The 26,079-nt window shown below is 39.7% G+C and overlaps 1 protein-coding gene across 1 annotated transcript in view; it reads left to right on the top strand.

Annotated features, from left to right (window-relative positions):
- The first annotated feature begins 697 nt into the window (after positions 1-697).
- shv (DnaJ homolog shv) overlaps positions 698-26,079 on the top strand; it is a 64,907-nt gene continuing 39,525 nt past the window's right edge. The window contains exons 1-2 of the mRNA XM_067145805.2: positions 698-813; positions 13,904-14,285. Coding sequence (XP_067001906.2) covers positions 746-813; positions 13,904-14,285 — 450 coding nt within the window. The 5' untranslated portion in view covers positions 698-745. The remainder of the gene's footprint in view (positions 814-13,903; positions 14,286-26,079) is intronic.

Here is a 26,079-nt window from a genome sequence, read left to right as displayed (position 1 = left end):
GTCTGCTCCCCAGTGTCGTCTCGTGACTGTTTTGAACACTTTAATGTATTCGTCAGCTTTGTATCGTAAGCTCCAAGTGAGTTTGTGATCTAAGATGACCCCCAGGTATTTATGATTTGTAAGAGGGGAACGGTCACAGTTAAGTTTGTTAGTAAAAAACATTGCTCTTGTAGATGTTCATTGCAGAGAAACATTGGTGCTTTAATTTGGCGCCTGTTTGCCAGATTCTGCCAACAGTAGAGTCATTGTCTGCCTGTCTTGCATTTGTCTGTGTTCAAGCAGTGGCTGTGCCGTGTATTGATTTTAGTGTTGACACATCTGCCACCATCTAGCTCGTCGTCACAGTCCTTCCAGACCAACGGGCTAGGCGCTAGAGAATATTATTCTAGTCATTGTTCCATGGGAAACTTTTTTTGTAGGAATATTTTAAATTACACAATTGTTGGTCATTTTGGTGGGGGAAAGATGAATGTTAGAAAGGTTGGCCAACATATAATCCGATATGAAAGAATGTGGTTCCGATTGATGTATACGGCTGTTTGAAGACCGTAACATGATCAGTGAATACTGATGTATATTGATTTTCCATTCAAATGTATGAATCCATTTGTGATTGTAATTGAACGATTTTTTTGATGATGACAGTTATATTTTGATAGTCGTTGGTTGTACTGGAATTATTGCAGCCAATCACGTATCAACACATGCAGGTGCGATTGTCTGTAGTGGCCTGCCAGACAGCAGAATGGCAGTAATGAGGAGTTATGTTTTTTACATTGTATGTTTCTGTTCCTGTGTGTTAGTTCTTGCTGGGTGAGTATAATTGCAGTTTTCTGCTAGTATATGAATAGTAAATTCAAAACGAGTTGTTGGTTCTATTAGTACCATTCAGTGAAATGGTTATTACCGGCAGTACGTGGAATATTTAAAGTTTCGCCAGTTTTATTGTTATTTATAAATATATTTATGATGAACACTTAAATTATGGTCATATGTTATCACATCCTTATCTGGTAGCATGAAAAAATCGTTCTGGCGAAAGAGCAAACTGCTAATAGGTATTCTCGATTATACCTTTGTCGTTTTCACAGTGTAAAAAATAATATTTCTGTTGATTGATATGCGGTTTTCTTTCGATCCAAGAAAAAGATCTTCAATCTGACTGGAATTGGATACAAGAGGTTTCTTTCTTGCTAATTTAATGTTAGAATTGACTTCACATTCTCTTTAGGCTATATATTTCTGTCAAGTGTGATAATTGTATTCTCATTTTTGAAATAAGAAAAATATTATCCCACATATGCCTAAAATATAGCCTATTACGGAATTAGCAGGTGATCGTATTACGGGGCAATTATAGCTCACTGTGACAATGAACACCTGGGATTATAGGTTAACAGCTGTGATCTGTCATGTTGCTGTGCCATTCACAGGTCCAGTGTCTATGTCTTCAGTGTTTGAGTTTAAGAAAAGCTTTTATGGAATTCAGTAAATTTACAAGGATGTAGAATCTTGTTGTCGCTTGTTCATTTATGGATAGCTCTAGCAAATTTATAAGAAGGAAGTTTCAGTGAAATTTATTAAAAAGGACTGTAAATCTTTCAAATGGCGGATTCCACTAACTACCTATTTTAACTTATTAATATTTAAATGTAAGCTTGAAGTAAGTCCAAGTTCTTTTGTTGAGTGAATGGTGACACACACACACACACACACACACACACACACACACACACACCTGATCGAAGTCTAACCCCTTATGCCTTGCCTTGTTCTACATATTATCTGCACACTTTTTAGCGATAGATTTACACCCTAGTGCTGATCGGTCGACTTTGGTCATCTTTGAGATTCGTATTGGCAACCTTTGAAACACAAACTAAGAATCGCTTATGATTGCTGTGCGACATCTGGCGTACACTTTACGTACTCGTACTGTTGTTTACACAGCAAAGCCAAACTATAGAATTCATGCTAGGAACACGTTCCGCATCGAGAAATGTTATATAGTATTATATATTGTGTGTGTAACACAGTTGTTGGCGTAAGATAATAAAGGTTTAGAAAATTCGTATCGATCGATCATATTATCGATTCAGTTCAGATTTCATTTCCATTCAGTTGGCAGTATTACCGGAACCGTCAGTGCTCCCTCCTTACTCCTCAACCCAGTACACAAATCTATCACTAAAAAATGTACGCACAATATATAGGGCCTAGGCCTACTATAAAGAGACTAGTGACAGTAAATGAACAAAAAAACACACACACACACACACACTTAAGTGAAGTCTAACTCTTTAACTTGTGCTTTGCTTTGCATGGTGTGTAGGCTGTAAACACAACCGTGATGGTAATTAATAGATACATGCATCTAAAAAAATGACTAATCCCTTATGCTTTGCTGGGTATGCGTACTGAAGGACCCCCTGTGGGCAGGGACTGTAGACAAAGAATACACCCACAGTATACCCTACCTGTTATAAGAGGCAACTAAAAGGAGTGATCTAGGCGCGGAAATGGATTATGGCATTGGAATCGCTGTGGGAGGGTTTGAATACATCCACAGGTAATCCCTGCCTATCGTAGAAGGATAACTAAGAGGGCCATCTTGCCATCGGTCCTCTCTGTGTGTGCTGCTTGGGGAAGGGCCTCTGACATGTGTGATTACACTCAAAAGCCCAGACTGTATCCACAACCCGTCAGGTGGAGGGCCACGTACCCTGTAATAGTATCCACATGACAACACAGGTCCCCGCACAGCCGAATGCAGGAGCGTATTATTGTTGTTTTGCATTTATCTTATAATTGTTATTTTGCTCTGTAGCCCTATATGCTATGGGCTACATGCCTTTATGGATTATTTGAGGAAGGGAGCTATGATGCTCATTGCCTCAGCCTGCCTGTCGTAGGCATCATTCAACACTAGACCCCGGGGGCAATACCTGCTATGACCAGGTGGGCAATGTTCTCCTTAGGACCTTTTTAATGGACGCACCGCCCTGCCGTTTTTGTAGACCACCTGTCTAACATAACTTAGGTGTGTGCTACTTACACAATATCTATATATATAAAAACTAGCTGATGTACCTGTGCTTCGCTACGGGATTCTCAGAAAGACTGACTTTGTGGTTTTCGTAACTGAAGTCAACATAGTTCATTACAAAAACGTCAGTAGGAATGTGGCGATTTAAAGCAATCATATAAAATACTCAATCAAATGAAAAACTGCACTGTTTTCTCACTTTTAACGAACAGTACTGTGGTGCAGATCTAACAGTCCAAAGTTCCAGAGCTGGAATGACCAGGCCACAGACAGCCGTGAACACTCCTCTGCCATTATTCCGTTAAATATGCACACTTCTCATTCCAATCAGTGCCTCAGAGTAGGGATTGAATAGCTCGAATGTTATGATGAACCAGTGTGTTACGTAAGTTACCAGTAGTATCGGAAAATTTGTGAAACGGAGGAATGGCATGCTAAAGAAGAAAGTTACCTAACTCCCCAGCTACTTCCCATCAATATTTAGGCAGACTGTTACACTTCGTACAATTGGGCGAGTTGGCCATGTGGTTAGGGGCGCGCAGCTGTGAGCTTGTATCCGGCAGATAGTGGATTCGAACCCCACTGTCGGCAGCCCTGAAGATGTTATTCCGTGGTTTCCCATTTTCACACCAGGCAAATGCTGGGGCTATATCATAAGGCCAAGACCGCTTCCTTCACACTTGTAGCCCTTTCCTATCCCATTGTTGCCATAAGACCTAACCGTGTCAGTGCGACGTAAGGCAAATTAAAAAAAAAATACTCAGTACACAGCAGTAATCCTATCTATTGGAGATGAGTGGCAACAGAAGACAAAGCACATCACAACAAACAATGGTCAATGTAATGTTATTGTTGATCAGTTTTATGAGCTTTCTATATTGTAGGCCTTCACATTTAGTTTTCTTTAGACACTGTGATATTAGGGCGTCCTATAAAATTATTTATAGTGTAGACTGTAGTTCCTTATTCTCAGACTTTACGTAGCCTACCGATTTTCATTAAATCCTATTTACCCATTTTCTCGTGACTCGGCGCTGATAAGGACTTAGTTACAAAAATCCAAATTCATGAATATCTCTGATCATAGCCGGTATGGTAACAATGTATAAGACATAAATGATCGGAAATCAAGTTATGTAGTATTTATCGATACGACGACTAATAACATAATTATTTGGGAATTACATTTTAGGCCTTCCCTAAATTACCAGTTCACTCAGCGTGAATAAAATTGGGCTAGATTATAGTTATAGATTAGATTATAGCATACTCGTACCGATTTTCAGTAAGATATGACCATTAATAACGTAAATATTTGTGAATTCCATTGTAGGCCTTCCCCTAAACTTTTATTTTTCTCGGTGTGAATACAATTATTTATGGCCTAGATTGTAGTGACTTATTCCCCGACTTCCCCTACCGATTTTCGTTAAGATACGACCATTAAAAACAAATATTTGTGAACTAAATTTTAGGTCTTCCCCTAAACTACCATTTCACTCAGCGTGGGTAAAATTATTTATGGTCCGGATTATAGAGACTTATTCCCCGACTTTGTATACTAATTTTCATTAAGATACGACCTCTAATAACATAAATATTTGGGAATAAAATTTAAGGCCTTCCCCTAAACTACCATTTCAGTGAGCATGAATTAAATTATTTATAGCTTAGATTGTAGCAACTTATTCCCCAACTTTGCATACCGATTTTCATTAAATTCTCTTCAGCCGTTTTCTCTTGATGCGTGTACATACACACAGACAGACATTACGGGAAAGTAAAAAGTGCCTTTCCTTGTTACTGATGGCACGACTGTGAAGAGTTTTGTCTGTACATTGCTCAGAATTTAAAAAGGATGGTATTTCTGTATCGGCCATGTCCACAGTAACAAGGAAATGCACTTTTTAATTTTCTGTAATTCCTGTCCGTCTGTATGTATGCGCATCACAAGAAAACGGCTGAAGAGATTTTAATGAAAATTGGTATGTAAAGTCGGAGAATAAGTCATTACAATCTCGGTCTTAAATAATTTTATTTACGCTGAGTGGAATTGTAGTTCAGGGGAAGGCCTAAAATTTAATTCTCAAGTATTTGTTATTAGTGGTCTATACACAATTATAAATATGGGAATCTTCAGCCTAATCATTACTTTGTCGGCACATAGCTTTTAAAAATATCTATATCACATTAGTATACAGGATCGGTTTCGATGACCTGAATAGGGGTCGAAACCGGTCCTGTATACTAATGTGATATAGATATTTTTAAAAGCTATATGTCAATAAAATATTGATTAGGTTGAAGATTCCCATCCTTATAATTGTGTATACTAAACTATCAATACGGACGTGAAACTAATAGACTATAATAATAGTGGTCCTGTCGATAATTACTACATGTTGTTGTTGTTTGAGTCATCACTCCATAGACTGGTTTGATGCAGCTCTCCAAGCCACCCTATCCTGTGCTAACCTTTTCATTTCTACGTAACTATTGCATCCTACATCTGCTCTAATCTGTTCGTCATATTCATACCTTGGTCTACCCCTACCGTTCTTACCACCTACACTTCCTTCAAAAACCAACTGAACAAGTCCTGGGTGTCTTAAGATGTGTCCTATCATTCTATCTCTTCTTCTCGTCAAATTTAGCCAAATCGATCTCCTCTCACCAATTCGATTCAGTATCTCTTCATTCGTGATTCGATCTATCCATCAGCATTCTTCTGTAACACCACATTTCCAAAGCTTCTATTCTCTTTCTTTCTGAGCTACTTATCGTCCATGTTTCACTTCCATACAATGCCACGCTCCACACGAAAGTCTTCAAAAACATCTTTCTAATTCCGATATCAATGTTTGAAGTGAGCAAATTTCTTTTCTTAAGAAAGCTCTTCCTTGCTTGTGCTAGTCTGCATTTTATGTCCTCCTTACTTCTGCCATCGTTAGTTATTTTACTACCCAAGTAACAATATTCATCTACTTCCTTTAAGGCTTCGTTTCCTAATCTAATATTTCCTACATCACCTGCCTTCGTTCGACTGCACTCCATTACTTTTGTTTTGGACTTATTTATTTTCAACTTGTACGCCTTACCCAAGACTTCATCCATACCATTCAGCAACTTCTCGAGACCTACTGCAGTCTCAGATAAAATAACAATATCATCGGCAAATCTCAAGGTTTTGATTTCCTCTCCTTGGACTGTGATTCCCTTTCCAAATTTCTCTTTGATTTCCTTTACTGCCTGTTCCATGTAAACATTGAAAAGGAGAGGGGACAAACTGCAGCCTTGCCTCACTCCTTTCTGGATTGCTGCTTCTTTTTCAAAGCCCTCGATTCTTATCACTGCAGACTGATTTTTATACAGGTTGTAGATAATTCTTCGTTCTCGGTATTTGGTCCTTATCATCTTCAGAATCATAAATAGCTTGTTCCAATCAACATTATCGAATGCCTTTTTCAGATCTACGAATGCCATGTACTTGGGCTTGTCCTTCTTGATTCGATCCTCTAAGATCAGTCGTAAAGTCAGGATTGCTTCACGTGTTCCTACATTTCTTCTAAAGCCAAATTGATCTTCTCCCAGCTCAGCTTCAACTTGTTTTTCCATTCTTCTGTAAATAATGCGTGTTAAAATTTTGCAGGCATGAGATACTAAACTAATGGTGCGGTAGTTTTCACACCTGTCAGCACCGGCTTTCTTGGGAACAGGTATAACAACATTCTGCCGAAAATCGGATGGGACTTCTCCTGTCTCATACATCCTGCACACTAAATGAAATAACCTTACCATGCTGGTTTCTCCTAAGGCAGTCAGTAATTCAGAAGGAATATCATCAATTGCAGGTGCCTTGTTCCTAATTACTACATAACTAAAGGTATATAGTATTAAATTTCCGATCATTTATGTCTTGTACATTTTCACCGTACTGGCTTTGATAACAGAGATATTCATGATTTTGGATTTTTGTTGCCAAGTTCATATCGGCGCCGAGTCACGAGAAAATGGGTAAACTGAATTTAGTGAAAATCGGTATTTAAAGTTGGGGAATAAGGAAGTACAGTCTACACTATAAATAATTTTATAAGACGGCCTAATATTGAAAGAAAACTGTGAAGGCTTACAATATCGAAAGCCCATAAAATTGATCAACAATATCACATTGACCATTGTTTGTTGTGATGTTGCTGCTCATCTCTGATATATGGGATTACTGCTGCGTACCAAATATAACAGCCTGCCTAAATATTGGCGGGAAGTAGCTGGGGAGTTAGATAACTTTCTTCTTTAGCATGCCATTCCTTTGGTTAATAAATTTTCTGATACTAATGGTATGTAACACACTGGTTCATTATAGCATTCGAGCAACCAATTCCTGCTCTGAGGCACTGATTGGAATGAGCGATGTGCACATTTAACAGAATAATGGCACAGGAGTGTTCACGGTTGTTGCGGCCTGGACATTCCAGCACTGGAACTTTTGACTGCTAGATCGGCACCATAGTACTGTTCGTTAAAAGTGAGAAAATGTGCGGTTTTTAATTTGATGGAGTATTTTAAATGATAGCTTTGCTTTTAATCTCCACATTCCTCCTTACATCATTGTAATGACCTTTCTTGACTTCAGTTGGGAAAATCACAAAGGCAGTCTTTCTGAGAATTCCGTAGTGAAGCACGGGTACATCAGCTAGATAATACATGTTTAAGCTCTTGGGTGCTCCAAATCAAAGTGTAGGCCTAAATATTGTAAAACTGTTTAAGTGATAAATCTTCATTTTTGTCAGCATAATTGCATCAATTAAGTTACATCGGAATTTAAATGTTTAGCTTGACTATCACATAATGAGAAGATGTACAATATTAGAAGGATCCACCTTTCAATACTCCGTTGTAAGTTGAACTAAAAAGAAGTCACAACTTGTTTATTGGGACCAGTTTCGACACATTACAAGTGTCATCATCAGCCAAATAGTAAAATAGGGCAAGATCTTTATATCTTTTACTATTTTACTATTTGGCTGATGATGACACTTGTAATGTGTCGAAACCGGTCCCAATAAACAAGTTGTGACTTCTTTTTAGTTCAACTTACAACGGAGTATTGAAAGGTGGATCCTTCTAATATTGTACATCTTCTTATTTCTCTATTCAATACGGAACGATCATGAAGTTTTTAACTTTAAATATCACATAATGTGCGTGAGTCATGCCTTAGCTTGAATATCACGTAATGTGCGTGAGCGATGCCTGGATTAGCGCGGAATCGCATGTGAGCTCTCGATTAGTCATAAACTCATATGCCACCCACAGCAACTGAGTGGTAAGCCCTGATGTTACATGATTATGAATGAGCAGTAGAACACTAGTTCCAAATACTCTGTTATGTCTTGTTCATAATGTTGTTGTTTGAGTCATCAGTCCATAGACTGGTTTGATGCAGCACTCCATGCCACCCTATCCTGTGCTAACCTTTTCATTTCTACGTAACTATTGCATCCTATATCTGCTCTAATCTGCTTGTCATATTCATAACTTGGTCTACCCCTACCGTTCTTACCGCCTACACTTCATTCAAAAACCAACTGACCGGGCTAGTTGGCCGTGTGGTTAGGAGCGCGGAGCTCTGAGCTCGCATCCGGGAGATAGTGGGTTCGAACCCCACTGTCAGCAGCCCTAAAAATGGTTTTCCGTGGTTTCCCATTTTCACACCAGGCAAATGCTGGGGCTGTACCTTAATTAAGGCCATGGCTGCTTCCTTCCCATTCCTAGGCCTTTCCTGTCCTGTCGTTGCCATACGACCTATCTGTATTGGCGCGATGTAGAACAAATAGCAAAAAACCAACTGAACAAGTCCTGAGTGTCTTAAGATGTGTCCTATCATTCTATCTCTTCTTCTTGTCAAATTTAGTCAAATCGATTTCCTCTCACCAATTCAATTCAGTATCTCTTCATTCGTGATTCGATCTAACCATCTCACCTTCAGCATTCTTCTGTAACACCACATTTCAAAAGCTTCTCTTCTCTTTCTTTCCAAGCTAGTTATCGCCCATGTTTCACTTCCATACAATGCTGCGCTCCAGATGAAAATCTTCAGAAACATCTTTCTAATTCCTATATCAATGTTTGATGTGAGCAAATTTCTTTTCTTAAGAAAGCTCTTCCTTGCTTATGCTAGTCTGCATTTTATGTCCTCCTTACTTCTCCCATCGTTAGTTGTTTTACTAACCAAGTAACAGTATTCATCTACTTCCTTTAAGACTTCATTTCCTAATCTAATATTTCCTGCATCACCTGCCTTTGTAATAATAACAGTAAAATAGTTCGCATTTAATGTTTACTTGTCTGATATTATTGTTAATGACCTGAGAGGAATGATTTGAAATTTTATCATATTCAGTATTTACGCAGTATTCTCTGCCTGGCTACTCATTCCTGCCACCCAGCTGATGAAAATTTCTGGAGAGAACACTGAGCTGGGTATTGCCTTAGCTGCTTGGTTTGGCTACAGACACCTGATCAGAGGCTGTGGCATTCTGGAAGGATGTTTTCGGACATTGCTTTGAAATGACCGAAACTTGTCCAGGGTGATCTTCCACCCAAGTCTAACCTTCAATTCCCATAAGGGGTCAACCCTCTGGGAACAGGTACAGCGTGAAAATTTGGGATCCATCTTCCCTAGGTTCCTGATTGCTACCAGGACCAATGGAAATGATTCCAAGCTGTTAAAACCGATCCTTTTCAGTAGACACATCAAGGGTATCTATGGCAAATTTGATGACCTCAAGAAGATGTGAAACTGTAGTTTGTTGTTGAAGACGCGCACTGCAGATCAAGCTGATTTGTTACTTAAGTGCGACCACTTTGCCGAAATCTATGTTCATATATGTGCTCTGTTCTGCACCATGCGCTTCTCTTCCACATGCACCACACACAATGAAAGGCACCGCATAGAAGGCGCAATGTACGGCCTTACATCACAACAATAGTTTGTTACCTTGACTTTCTCTGGTGACACTGGCAACTTGAAGGAGACAAAGAAAGCACCGGTGATAACGTAAAATTGAAAGTGGAAGAGCACAAATCCTTGAATCTCGTTTGCGGAGTTATCTTCTACCGCGACCTGATGTTGAACACTGATCATTAGCTTATGAAAGACATGAAGAATCGTGATGTGACACGTGTCCGACACATTACGCGCAAAGTCAACATAAAGACTTTGTCTATCTTAGTGAGAAGATTCAGGAGATCAAAACACTGCTTTCACACCAGATAGCTTGCCGTAAGTTTAGTTGTTTGAATGCATCCGTCATGCCGCTAGACTTCAGCGTTATAGCATAGAGTCTGCCAGGTTCGTTATTTCTTTCAGCAATATTTTTGAAGATCGGTGTGCCTAAGGCAGCAGTTGCTTGAAGGTGGGGACAGCCCAGCCTTCGATCACAAAGAAGCCTGTGCCAGCTAAGTAAAATAAGCCGGGACAGCAGGGTTGTCTTCCACTCCGAAGAGATCGATGAAAGCCGCACCCAAGCTGGGGGAGGCAGCATCGTCGACTAGGGCTGGATATTGCTTACCAGCCCATCTAAACTAGGAGAGGAGGTGGGGAAGAAGGGAGCCCTTCCCAGGCACTCCTTCACCCCTCCTGTGAAGGTGATGGACGTAGAGCATTCATCTTCATCCTCTGATGGGTATGTTGGTGTTTAGGTTAGGAGTCTCGCCGCTTACAACCTAAAACATTTTTTAAGTCCGCACTATGACACTGTTGCAGTGGAATTGTAACAGTTATGAAAGGCATCTTACTGAACTGTGCCAGCTAAGCAATTGTTTTGTGACGAGTGTAGTCTTTATTCATGAAACTAATCTCAGACCCCAGATCATCATATTGTCTTAAGAAATTTTAGACTTTACTCGAAGGAATGGGATTATGTTAACCAACCCAGTGCATTGGTATTTTAACTCATTCTGACACCTACAGTGAAGCGGTTCCACTAAGAACCCAGCTGGAGGCAGTAGCGGTACATGTTTCTTTGCCTGTCATAACAATATTTTGTAATGTTTATTTCCCACCTGGCCAGCCTCAGAATGTCAATGATGTAATTGACCTTGTAGATCAACTACCCCCTCTTGCCCCCTTACCCCTTTCTAATGCCCATTACTCATTATGGGGCTCTAATATACCTTGCCCCAGAGGAATGAAGTTGGAGAAGTTGATAGAACCGGATTGAATACTGAATCAGCAGACTTCAACGTAGCCCATGGAACCTTCTCTCACCTGTAAGTCTGTGCGCTTATTCTCTTTCTTTGGTGGGATGTACACGATGACCTCTGTGACAGTGACCATTTCTGCATTGTTCTTACTTTGTTGCATCATAAATCCATCGAGGCTCCTCCCTGATCGATTTTAAAATGCGCTGATCGTATCATAAGTTATGAATTTCATTATGGTCCGTATTGACAATTGATCACTATCAAAGGGTAGAGAAGGGTCCACCTATTCAATACCATTATCAGTTGAATGTTATTTATCTGGTCCGTAGATCTGTGTTTTTTAGTGTGAATTTCAGAAAATTGGGAGTTAGATTATTGGTTATGCATTGTTTGAGAGGGTTAATATCTTTTCCAATTGTCACAATCTTAATTTTTAGGCCTAAATTTAAATAAGCCTTTTTTTTCTTGCCTGGTTGGCTTTCAGATCATAAGTTATGAATTTCATTATGGTCCGTATTGACAGTTGATCACCATCAAAGGGTATTCAATATTGAATAGATGGACCCTCCTCTACCCTTTGATAGTGATGTGCTGATTGGCCAAATATCTCTATCACTAGCTGTCTTTAACTATCCAAGTAGCTAGAGTGTAGACTATAATATATCTTATATCACAAAAGTTATTCTTGCTGCTGCTGAGGAGTCCATTCCATCTTTTTCTGTGACTCCTTGATAAAAAAATCGTTCCTTGGTGGAACGAAGAAATGGCAGCTCATATAAAAGTATGATATTGCACTCATAAATGCTATTGCAGGCAGCCTACTGTGGTTAACTGGGTAATATTTAAGAAACTCTGTGCTAAAGCGCAAATTTTTATTTGACCGAGTAAGAAAGCTACATAGGAAAGGTATGTGTTGTCCATGGCTGCACATATATAGTCGTCTCAAGTGTGGACTAAACTTCGATGCATTTGGCTGTAAAAGGCCCATCCATTGTACCGGGAATCGCCACTGATCCACCCACGGTTGCTAATCTTCTAGCAAGTCACTTCGCGGCCATGCCTGGTTCTGGGAATTACCATGCCAATTTCCGTGCTCTGAAGCGAGGCAGAATGCCATTGTCTAGGTTTTGTTACTCACGTTTCAGAGTATTACAATGTGCCATTTACAGAGTGGGAAGTCGTCCGCAGTGTCTTGGCGCTTTGCAAGGACATGGCTTCCGGACCAGACAATGTCCATTACCAGATGTTGAAACACCTCGGTGAGGATGGCCTATTATATCTTCTATGGGTATTCACCCGAATCTGGTTAGAGTGTGAGTTTCTGTTACAGTGGCGAGGAGACAATAATTCCTCTCCTCAAACCTGACAAAGACCATAAATATGCGGAAATGTACAGACCTGTTTGTCTCACCTACTGTCTTTGTAAACTGTTAGAAGAGAGGATGTGGAATCGATGACTGGTGATGTTTGGAGGAAAGGACTTTTGTCTGAATACCAGTATGGTTTTCGAGCTGCTCACTCCATCACTGACCATTTGGTACACTTGGAGACTTCTCTCCAGAACACTTTTCTCCAAAAACATTTACGGCCTGTTTTGTTTGATTTGGAAAAGGTCTCTGACACCACATGATAATATGGCATCCTTTCTGCCGTGCATCAATTGAAATTCGAAGGTAACTTACTGGTTTTTATTAAGAATATTTTTGTCCCATCTATTCTGTGTCTGAGTAGGAAGGGCATATTTACAATATCACATGCGTCAGTTAAAAGTTAAACGTGACGCGCCTCTCCTGCCGGTGTACTTCCGGCGGTCATCTGACCATAGTACACATCCTTATGGAGTGTGCAGATCTGGCCGATCTGTGCCGTAGTCTAAAACTTCTGAGTACCATCTCCCTCATTCTACGACATGATGAGCAATCAGTGTATGTCATCTGTTTTATGAGGGATAGTGGTCTGTTGTATCGTCTGAGTGAAGTTCTTATGTTTGTTTTTTCATTGTTAATAACACTTTTATTTTTTTGATTAGGTCCTTATCTATCTTTTTGTAATTTTTTAATGTTTTGATCTTTTAAGCTAAATGAAATACATGATTTTACTTCAAAGGCAGTGCCTTATTCAATTTTATTACATTTTTTCTATTTTTAAATCTTTGTAAGAAAATACTGATGATTTTAAATCTATAGTAATCTACCTCATCATTATCATTAAAAATATCCTAGTCAGTGGGTACATTTTAAATTTTAATCCATTACTGATATTTCATTTCATCTCATACCATCAGGGGCTGATGAGCTAGATATTTATTAGGTCCTTTTAAACAATAATAATAATAATAATAATAATAATCATCATCATCATCATCATCTATACTGAAAGGGGGCCAATCTTTTTACATTTCTCATAAATTCAAGTTTGATAGTTTTGATTAGTGTGTTACGCAACATTCATCACAACACTGAATTGGCACCCCACTGTCAGAGAGTTTTACTGGTAGGACAGATTTGTTGCATGATTGACCTAGTAGAAAATACTTTAGTTACATATGGTAGTAGATTGTCTTTGTGAAAGAATTTGATACAGAGAAATTATTGAAGTATTGCATTATAATGTTATAAATTCCTTTAAATTACTTTGCTTGTTTTCTAGGCGAGATTTCTACAATATACTTGGAGTCCCAAGATCAGCTAATTTAAATCAAATAAAGAAAGCATATCGACGTTTGGCTAAGGAATTGCATCCCGACAAAAATAAAAATGATGCCAGTGCAGAAGAAAAGTTTCAGGACTTGGGTGCTGCTTATGAAGTATTGTCAGATGCAGAGAAGAGAAAAAAGTATGATAGGTGTGGTGAAGAGTGCTTGGAGAAAGATGGCATGATGAATTCAGGGGATCCATTTGCAAGTTTTTTTGGAGATTTTGGGTTTTTTGGTGGTGGACCCAGTAATCAGCAAGAAACGCCTAAAGGAGCTAATATTGTGATGGATTTATATGTCACTCTAGAGGAGCTTTATAGTGGTAACTTTGTAGAGGTATGTTGACTGCATGCTATAATATTCATGGACTACAAATTGGCTTTTTATGGCTGGCAATAATTAATAGGTAGAACTGTGCTAACAAGAGTGCAAAAGGGAGGTAAAAAATCCAATATGGCACTGACTCTTAATATCCCCTGAGACAGTATTGCTTAGTGACAAGACCATTCGTCTGGCTAATAAATAGGTGAATTTCACTCATTTTGTACTAAATATATAGCTATTCACATCACAGATGCATGTGGCACACGCCCTGACAGTTTCAAACTTTGTGGTCTTGTTATTTTCACAGAATGTGGCAGCTCTGTGGCCACACGATATGAGCTCTATTGGAGAATACAGCAAACTGCCCTGATGAATAGGAACACAGAAAATAGTCCAATTTCCTAGATTAACATAGTCTCTGTGTTAAATCAATAAATCAGTCAATCAATCAATCAGTATTGATCTGCATTTAGGGCAGTCACCTAGGTGGTGGATTCCCTATCTCTTGTTTTATTAGCCTTTTCTTAAATGATTGCAAAGAATTTGGAAATTTATTGAACATTTCCTTTGGTAAATCATTCCAATCTCTAACTCCCCTACTTACAAACAAATATTTGCCCTATTTTGTCCTGAATTCCAAATTGATCTTCATATTGTGATCTTTCCTAACACCACTCAAACTTATTCGTCTACTAATGCCATTCCACTCCATCTCTCCACTGATAGCTCTGAACATATCACTTAGTCAAGCAGCTCGTCTCATTTCTCTCAAGTCTTCCCAGCTCAAACTTTGCAACATTTTTAACGCTACTCTTTTGTCGGACATCATTCAGAACAAATCAAGTTGCTTTTCTTTGGATTTTTTCTTGTTCTTGAATCAAGTATTCCTGGTAAGAGTCCCATACACTGGAACCATACTCTAGTTGAGGTCTTACCAGAGGCTTATATGCCATCTCCTTTATATCCTTACTACAACCCCTAAATACCCTCATAATCATTTGCAGAGATCTATACCCTGTATTTACAGTCTCATTTATGTGATTACCTCAATGGAGATTTTTCCTTATATTAACACCCAGGTACTTACAATGATCCCCAAAAGGAACATTCACCCCATAAACGCAGTAATTAAAACTGAGAGGACTTTTCGTATTTGTGAAACTCACAACCTGACTTTTAACCCCGTTCATCATCATACCATTGCCTGATGTCCATCTCACAATGTTATCGAGCTATATAATATCATCTGTAAAAAGCCTTATCTCTGATTCCACTTCTTTACTCATATCACTTATATGATGAGACCGTTTCAACAGCTAAAATCGGCCCCTGATACAGGTTGTTTTCTCTGCTTTACAAGAAAAATACAGTGACATGCTCACAGTCAAGAAAACATAAAGGTCCACTAATACTGCCTTGAAGAATTCCCCACTTAATGATTACAGGTTGAGATAAAGCTTCTCCGACTCTAATTCTCTGAGTTTTGTTTTCTAGAAATATAGCCACCCTTTCAGTCACTCTTTGTCTAGTCCAAGAGCCCTCATTTTTGCCAGTAGTCCCTTATGATGTACCCTGTCAAATGCCTTAGATATGTCAATTGCGATACAGTCCATTTGACCTCCTGAGTCTAAGATATCTGCTATATCTTGTTGGAATTGTACAAGGTGAGCTTCAGTGGAATAACATTTCCTAAACCTGAACTGCCTTCTATTGAACCAGTTATTAATTTTGCAAACATGTCTAGTATAATCAGAAATTGTGCTTTCCCAAAGCTTACATGCAATGCATGTCAAACTTACTGGCCTGTAATTTTCAGCTTTAAGTCTATCACCCTTTCCTTTATACACAGAGTCTACTATAGCAACTCTCCATTCATTTGATATGGCTCCTTCATGCAAACAATAGTGAAATAAGTACTTCAGAATTGTTTCGGCACGAAATAGTGTTGTTTCTTTTGACTGTGATCATTGTGTTATGAACATCAACTGCAATTGCTTCGACACGAAATAGTGTTAATTATTTCTACGTACTCTTTTTGACTCTGATCATTGTGTTATGTGTTTTTAGAACTTTATGACTTAATTTTTTCTCTGCCTTGCTAATTGGCTGATAATAACACTTCAAATGTGTTGAAAACTGGTCCCAAATGAACAGGTTGTAACCTCTATTTGGTTCAACTTAATAACAGTGTATTGAAGAGGTGGATCCTTCCTTCTATTTAATATTGTATATTGAACAACAATTAGTCGTAATGTGTTTACCACGTTGAAGGATGAGAAGTCACATGTTCCTAAAGTTCAGGTATGTTCAGTATTTAATATTCACATATAAATAAGGAAAAATATATATATGCAGGCCAAGTAAAGTTGTTAATGTATTGAATTATAATGAATTAGTACATGTTCTGCCATCAGTGATGTGTTGTAATATGTCATGAATCGCTGCCAAATTTCTCCTGATTTTTTACTTTTGAAAGTTGGCATGTCTGTATTTCTAACTCTATTTCTTTCCAACCTCCTCCTTAGTTTCTTTACTTCTCTGTTATAATATAGTGGGTCTTTACCATTTCTTACCACTTTTAAAGGTACAGTACCTACCTGTTTTTACATTCTTCAGCAATTGCTGTAAATGCATCCCACAGTGTGTTTTCATTTTTATTTTCTACCGATTATACTTTTCTTTAACTCCTCCATGCCTGTTTTGTCAGCCATATGGTACTGCCTAATAGTCCTACTTTTATGAGCTTCCTTTCTATCTTTTTTATTCTTAACTACTACAAAATGGCTTCGTGATCACTAATGCCACATATTACGTTGGTTTCTCTATAGAGCTCATCTGGTTTTACCAGTACCATGTTCAGAATATTCTTCCCTGTAGTTGGTTCCATTACTTTCTGATTCAGCTGTACTTCCCAGATTAACTTGTTTGCCATTTGTTGGTCATGCCTCCTGTTGTTTGCATTACCTTCCCAATTGACATTTGGTAATTTGAGATCACCTGCTACGATCACGTTCCTTTCCATATCGTTTCCCACATAGCTGATTATCTTACCAGATAATTCCAAATTAGCGTCTGTGCCACCCTTTCCCGGTCTGTGCGCTTCAAAAACATCAAGTTGCCTATTATCTTTAGAGATGAGCCACACCTAGAATTTCATATTTGCCATCTTTAACTTTTTCGTACCTTACAAATTCTTCTTTCACCAGAATGAATACTCGCCCTTCTGTCATTCCTATCGTATCTCTACGATAAACACTCCAGTGTAAAAGTTTCAAACACATTTATTAAAAACCACCATTCCAATACTTTATAATCTTTAAGTTTAACATACAAATATTACATATATGTTAAAATGGGATATGTTTCACTTAGGCTTTGTAAGCATCTTCAGCCATACTTAAACTAAAGCTAAGTCAGGGCCCTGAACTGGGTTCCTCATTAAAGTATAATACATGCTTTAATACAAGATAAAACAGTCATAAAAATCTAGTCTGTGGAGAAAGCGATGCTTAAATGCAACTAAATGATGATTTACTGACCCGGCATGTTTTACATGCTTTAACAAGCTCCCGGACTTCTCTGTCAAGACCCTTTGAGATGAAATTCTCCCTAATCTTTTCCTTAGTTTTAAACAATCCTAGATGGCCCGCGAGAGAAGTTTCATGATAGTACTTGAAAATCATAGGTACCAACACTGAGGGTGTAACCACCTTCATCTTATCAGAAAGCGAAGGATAGCAGAGAACACCCAAGACATAAGGGGAATTGATCATGCCATTAGTTAAGTCTTGATTAATAGGCCCTAATATAGGATCTTCCCTTTGAATCTTAGGAATGTTATGGAATAACAAGGGGGCATGTGACAAAATAGGACTGGAGAGGGGGAACGAAACTGTAGGTTCAGATTCAGAAGAATTACTAAGACGGGTATCGTCAGAAAACATTTGGCTAAGGGAATTGGCCACCACATTATCCGATCCGCAAATATGGCAAACATTGAATTGGAAAGCAGAAATCCTGATGGCCCATTGAGCTACACGACCAGTCCTCCTAGGCTTCCGTAGGACCCAACTCGGCGCTTGATTATCCGTCTCAAGTGCAAATTTAACGTGCTCGAAGTACATGCGGAATTTCTCTAAGGCAAACAAAACTGCCAAACCCTTGAGCTCATAGACAGAATACCTTGATTCCAGTGGGGAAAGAGTTCTGGAAGCATATGCGACAGGACATCTACCTAAACCAGAATCCTGCAATAAGACAGCCGCAACAGCGGACGAAGAGGCGTCAGTTTGAACGATAAAGGGCTTAGAAAAATCCGACCAGAGCATTAGATAGCGCTAACTTCAAGTCCTCAAAGGCAGCTTGCTGAGAAGAACCCCACTAAAACTTAACCCCCTTACGGCGAAGAGAGTTAAGAGTTAGCAAAATTAGTAAACTTTTGAAAAAAATTGATCATTCCGACAAAGCGGGCAATACCCTTAACATCCGTAGGTAGTCTGAACTCGTGAATGGCCTGGTTTCGAGACTTTTCGACGGAGACCACTCGATGGAACAACGTGCTTGAGAAATGGCATCTGGGGCCTAGCAAAGGATACCTTGGACAACTTGACCATAAGACCAGCTTTATGCAGCCGCGACAGAACTTCTTTGATATGGTGGAGATGAACCTCAAAGGTCTCCGAGTAGATAACGACGTCATCCAAATAATGGTAGACGTAACTGAACTTGATATCCGAAAATAGATGATCAAGGAGCCTGGTAAGCACCGCTGCGACTATCGAAATTCCAAATTGCACGCAACAAGATTCGTAAAGGTTCCAGTCAGTAGCAAAAGCGGCAAATGATGAGATTCCTCGCCTAAAGGGATTTGGTAATGAGCCTGATTAAAATCCAAAACCGTGAAGTACCTGGCCCTTTTAAACCACGAAAAACAACAGTGCAAATCCAGAAGCGGAACGGATTGTAACACGATCTTCTTATTTAAAATCCTGCAATCAAGAGCAGGCCAAAACCCGCCTTGAGATTTGGGCACGAGAAAAATAGGAGAGGAGTAGGCCGAAGTAGAAGGATGTATGATCCCATCCTCGAGTATTTTATTAATAATCTCCTTCAATGCCTGCGTTTTAGGAGGCGAGAGACGATAAGGTGGATTTCTTACAGGGATGGAATCAGTGACGTCGATCTTATACTCAAGGACATTAGTCACTCCTAATTTTTCGGTAAGGACATTGGGGAACGCATTATCTTCCTAATGCACGTACTCAGCCTGATCCTCAGGTAAATGGCTAAGATCGGACACCAACTCACTTTGAGGGGGCGACACCAATGAAACAGATGCAGAACTACGCATATGGAAAGGAATTTTCACAGGGTTCGAAAATATGAAACAGCAGACAATTCTGCATATCTAATATAAGCCTGGAATGAGCAAGGAAGTTAGACCCAAGAATGACAGGGCAGGACAAATTCTGAGCGACATAGCGACAAAACTTCCAAGTAAAATTGGAAATACAGATTTTACTCTTAACCACTCCTACAATTTCAATTTTAGAGAAATTAGCGGAAACACATGAAAAGGAAACCGGCTCCATATTAGGAAATTTATAAACGGCTTTATGTGAAGAGAACCAGGATTCACTTACAAGTGAAACTACACTTCCAGAGTCCAAGAGGGCTGAGACCGGTTCATTATTAACTTCTATCATAATAAAAGGGGCAAAGCCCTTAACATCAGCAGATATTTTCAAACACTATGGCGGGCAAATCAGAGAAGGCTGATCAGAGGAGACCAAATTTTGATGATTATTACAAGCAACTGGGTCGATGGCTCCAGCTGATACAGACTCCCTGTCTAGTCAGCTGTTTCCTGGAATTTTAGGGCAATGTCTCGCAATGTGACCCATTAACCCACACCGAAAACAAACGATGTGAGTTGACTCAAGGTTACGTTTCGTGCTAGAACTGGCACTAGGCTAAGGCCTGCTAGAGGATAGAAAAAGACACCGGTTACATAAATGGTCCGGAAACCCACAGCCATAGCACTTTCTCGAAGGAACGGGCTTCCCAGAAGTAGAAGGATCCGTTGCATTAACAGGGGAGGGTATACTCGACTCGCGAAGAGTCAGCATGGCGAACTCCCTCAGCAGATACTACCATAGCTTCCAATTTGACGAAATTACAGGGCTGAACCACAAAACACAAACGGGATCGATAAAGCGGAGAAATGCCTTCTACCATAGTAGACACCATCTGCTCCTCGGTATAACGTAGAGCAAAAACACAGGCGTAGAACTTAGTATCAGAAATAAAATCCGACAAGCCTTCGTCTAGGCGCTGTACTCTAAAATAAAATTTTTGAGTTAAGGAATTGAGGGCACGAGCGGGGATAAAATAAGTCAACAAATTATAATGAAAATCGTGTAAGGAAGTTTGTCCAGCTATAGCGCTAGGCCTAACTATCTTATCAGAAAGCACACCAGTAGCATAAGTTTAATTAATTTGCAAAATCTGAACGTGTGACAACTCAAAAACTAAAGCGTGATCCTGAAATTCGACTAGGAAATGGAGAAATGCAACAACTTCACTCGCTGAATTTACTGAGTAACGAGGAGCATCTTTTAACATTAACTTAGTGGGTGTGGCAAATTAAAAACACCAGGATTAAGAATCACTAGACTAGGCTGTTGATCCTTTTGCTGAGCCCCCCGGAGGTCATTTAATGGAAGCAAAGGCCATTTAACTGTACACTGTCGGTCAACTTATTTAACTCTAGTTCAACTTGGGTAGTTGGAGGGAGCCCCTGCTTAGATCTAATTGTAATCCTAGCCAACCATGAATCTGTTTTTTCCAAGACGGAGGTTTCCGATCTTAAGGTCTCGACTTGATTCTTAAGGTCTTCTTTAAGATCTAGGGTAAGCAAATCTTTAGTTCGGTGTAATTAATGGTTCAAGCGACCTTGAACCCGTTTCAAATGGTGAATAGAAGCTATATCGCTTTCTGAAAACTCCATCACCGACACATTCTCCGTTAAATTTTTGTGAATCAAGGACACCGCACCACTGACCTCACCATCTGTATAATGGGGCACAGAAATAGATTTACCTCGTTCAGTAGATGCTCCTTCTGTAAGGAGCCTGGATATGGCACATCTCGAGTTGCCATGATGTTGACTAAGAAAAACAATTTTCAACAGCACAGAAAGAATTTCCAGAGTGCAAACAGAGAGTTAACTTAAAGACAATGAAAAGTGCTCAGTCCCGACCCATTCAACCATGCTCTGCTACCACTTTGTACCGTGCTATCCGGATAGAGGAGGAAAGAAGTGTGCAGGCCAAGTTCTGGACAGAGAGAGCACAGCATGGGGGTAGTACGTAAACTTTATTTCAAGCTATTTCCCCTTTGAGGCCTTTCCTTTTCTTTCAAATAGTATAAAAGTGCAACATTGAGGAAAATATTTAATACATTATTTAAAGAGTAGCTTTCAGCTATGTCTATGAAACATAGGACTGGGAGTAAACCGAAAAAGATTAATGAAGCTTACGGCTTCTATTTAAAACTGTTAACAGATGAAACTTGCTGTTAATGACGTGAGACGCATCTGACGTGCTATTAATAACGTGAGACGCGTCTGACATATACATAATTTGTTTAGAACCAGCTAATTCTGGAAAACTCGTAACATGTATCTTCAATAAGCTAGGTAATAGGAATTTACACGTACAATATTTTAAACCACAAGGAAAAAAAATATAAAAGAGGAAAACGATCGAAAGCACAAGGCTCCCAAACGCGCCAAATCACCTAAGAAAATGAGCAAAAAGGGATCCAGAATACACTGGGTCTTTACATCAGTGAGGCTGGTCATGGCCAGAGATATTGCATTTTGATTTTACAAGTTTGCTTGCCGACTCTAAGCGACCTAGAATCAGTCATACGAGGGCCATCCGGAAAATAGTACCCGCTAGTGCCGCATGAAGCGCTGACGACTCGGGTAGCCGCTTGGCAAGGTCAGACCGCGTCAGTGGCTTGTCTGCCTGCTCTGTGCGAGGTTGCGTGACGCTAGCATTGCCTGTGTTGTGTCCGTGATCGTTTAAAATGTTTAAACAAATTGAGAACCCCGCCAGTTGTGAAGTGAGGGCTGTGATTAAATTTCTTAATGCACGAAACGTTCGACCTTGTGATATTCATCGCCAGTCAACGGAGGTGTATGGAGACAATGTGATGGAAGAGTCGTCTGTTTGGCGCTGGTGTCGCAACTTCAACCTGGGGAGGGGGAATACACACGATGAGGAGCGTTCAGGGAGGCCATCTGTCATTACAGGCCAACTGCTGAACGCAGTAGACGAATGCATGAGGAACAATCGGCGCGTCACAATTGATGAACTCTGTGAACATTTTCCTAATGTGTCTCAAACAATTGTTTATGAAATTGTCAAAGACCATCTGCATTATTAAAAAATCTGTGCAAGGTGCGTCCCTCACAAGCTTATAGAGGAGCACAAAACCAAGCATATGGCTGCAGCACTGACGTTTCTGGGACAATATTCCTATGAAGGAGACTCTTTCCTTACTCGCATCATTACTGGGGACGAAACATGGGTTTGTTATGCATCACCTGAGAGTAAACGACAGTCAATGGAGTGGCATCATGCTCATTCACCAACCAAACCAAAAAATTCAAGACAGTTCTGTCCACCAGGAAACTCACGGCAACCGTTTTCTGGGATCGCCGAGGTGTACTGCTCATTGATTTTATGGCCCGTGGAGACACAATTAATGCTAATGCGTATTGTGAAACATTAAAGAAATTACGGCGGGCAATGCAAAATCGACGGTGAGGTCTATTGTCTACAGGCGTCATTCTCCTTCATGACATTGCCAGGCCTCATGCAGCTGCGATAACACAACAACTTTTGCAGCAATTCAAGTGGGAAACCTTCAACCATCCCCCGTATAGCCCAGACTTGGCCCCTTCGGATTTTCATCTCTTTACAAAGCTTAAAGACTTTCTAGTGGGGAAAAAAATTTGACAGCGATGAAGAACTTAAACAAGCCATGACTACGTATCTCAATATGCTGGCGGCGGAGGACTATGACGCTGGAATATAAAAACTCGTCCCACATTATGACAAATGCCTAAATTTGCTTGGAGATTATGTGGAAAAGTAGTGTAAAGTATGCTCTTTCCAATAAAAATTTGTATATTTGTTAATATTTACTTGTGTCTTTATTGCGCAAACGGGTACCACTTTCCGGATGGCCTTCATCGTTATATAACCCAACTATTGATAAAAGCCCGGATTCCACCACAACGCGGCTATCCAATAAAATTAGGCAGAGTATGACCTACGTGCCCGAGGGCCAATGAAACGGTGGCTATGCCATACTACGAGTTAATTAAGTTAACTTGCCAAGAGGGCGACATCCAGTTTGAAAGATAGTGACTACATAAGCAACAAGGTGTTTACCAAGGGTACTCGTGTGCCACAGTTACATACTTTAAGAACTTCACATGACAAGTCAGAATAATCCTCCCTTCGTTCCCGTTGACTTTGAAAACATTACCTCCATGCCCCGGCAGTGAGGAGTTTGAGCCCACAGTAGATCAGAGCGAAAAGCTACAAGTAAATACCGGCGATCCAAAGACCTATGCCGAGGCGAGGGTCACAACATATATAGGAGGGGAGGTTGGCCCTTATTGGTCAGCAAGGAAGGCGGGGCACGTCGCCATGGAGGCAGGCAGCGAGTGCGTCACGAAGGCCGAGCTTTGCGATGCACAACTCACAATTGAAAACATACATGGCATACACAAATCCAATCTCTTGGGGACGGCGGTAGATAGGTACATATAATTCCAAATTTAAATTTCACACCAAATATGACATCAATTAAGAGGCATTACCTCAAGATATTAAAAATAGGAGTAGCAATGATAATTTACCAGGATGCTACAAATCTCGCAGCAGTATTATTAAGGAGGGGATAGAAACTCATGGTACAGTTACTATAGTGTAAAATGTTTGCACTTTCTACTCATCGTGTTATCTAGTTAGGTTAAGGGATGATCAGTACAGATTAATGCATTCTTATGGCAAATACAATAGCCTTTCACACTTCCATGGTTTTCATGTAACTTCCAAAAGTGATTCCACTGATTTACGAGGAGTAAGCCAGCCCTCAGTATGTAGAATAATCAGGAGAATATCGATCCTGCCCGAAAGAGACCAGTTTGTTTCGTTCCCAAATGAAGCTGAATGTTGAAATAATGCACGTCGTGTGTATGAAAGATCCCGTTTCCCTGGAGTGGATGGAGCTATTGATTGCACCCATGTACCAATACTAAGTCCAGGTGGCAACCATGCTGAGGTTTTCCGTAATAGGAAATGAATTCTTAGTTTCATTTGTCAGGGCATAGTCAACCGTGATATTAAGTTTATTGATTTCATGATGGGTTGGCTGGGTTCTGCACAGGTTAATAGAATTTTCAAAAACAGCAGGATTTGTTTACAGTTTGAAACGGGACAGTGACGTAGATTACTTGTTAGAGATAGCGGTTACGCTTGCAGGCCATTTTTGATGACACCCCTTATTAATCATCAACCACCACCTAAGGAAGCATGCAATGCCTCTCACATTCTTGCTGTAAACATAGTAGAGAAAACATTTGGAAGCTGGAAGAAAAAATTTCTGTGTTTATCAAGGGAGTTACATTGAAAGTAAACAACATACCTCCGGTCATTGCGACTACCGTTGTACTTCATAACATTGCTGCAGATCGTGGTCTCCTGGAAGAACCTGATGAAGGGAATGACAATGGTGAACATCATTACCGACCTACACCCCAAATGTCGGGAGCGGTAGCCAGAAGACGTATCATGGAACGATGTTTTAACTGAAACGGTTCTGTCCCTATCTAAAATAAACAACGTTAACCTTTCATAAATGCATTACCACAATTATATAATATCATTGCCTCATAAAATTGTTTTATTAATGCCCTAAATTCAATTTCATAATAATTCTGCATATTTATATAATAATAAATAGTGTGTCCATTAATATCAGTCATTTCAGGTTAGGTTAACACATACATTATTGGTTATACTGTATTTTGCTTTTTTTATTTGATGGAGTTCATTCATCTGCATGAAGTCAACTTATGCACCTCCTCTTGGAATCTCATCCTTGCTACAAGGAACTCCTCCTGTTGAATCTTGAGTTGGTGAAGCTCTTTCATCTGGTCTATATAGTTCCTTCCTGGCTTGCAGATATGACATTGTCACAGCTTGTGGTTTAGTCACACATTTGGACATACCAGTACTCTTTCTTGGTTTGTGGCTTCCTTTTCAGCTGATGATTCTGCCAGTAATGTAGGCCCACTCTCAGCTCCAGATGTTCTTCGTACTTCAGAGAATTCATCATACAATACCTCCTGTTCCGTATCCTCTTCACCCATGAATCCATTGGTGTCAGTTAAGGTGAGGTACTACACTTTCCACCATTGCCAGAAAACTGTCATCCTTGTGTCATCTTTTGTACTAGGCCCTCCACCAGTTGCAATACTTCCCTTTCTTTGTTCCATTTTACATTGTCTGGATCTAAATTGAATGTTGATCCAACACTTTTTCAACCGGTCTCCACTTCTCTTGCTTGTATTAGCTATGCTAAAATTTTTTGCACTAATGTCCTCCCACGCTTTTAATTTTTCTCTCATAAGTTTTTTTTCTAGTGGTTTTACGTCGTATCGAAACAGATATGTCTTATGGTGACGATGGGATAGGAAAGGCCTAGGAGTTGGAAGGAAGCG

The sequence above is a fragment of the Anabrus simplex genome, chromosome 4 (genome assembly GCF_040414725.1).
Source record: "Anabrus simplex isolate iqAnaSimp1 chromosome 4, ASM4041472v1, whole genome shotgun sequence".
Lineage (NCBI taxonomy): Eukaryota > Metazoa > Arthropoda > Insecta > Orthoptera > Tettigoniidae > Anabrus > Anabrus simplex.
This window is presented reverse-complemented; position numbering and strand designations above follow the sequence as displayed.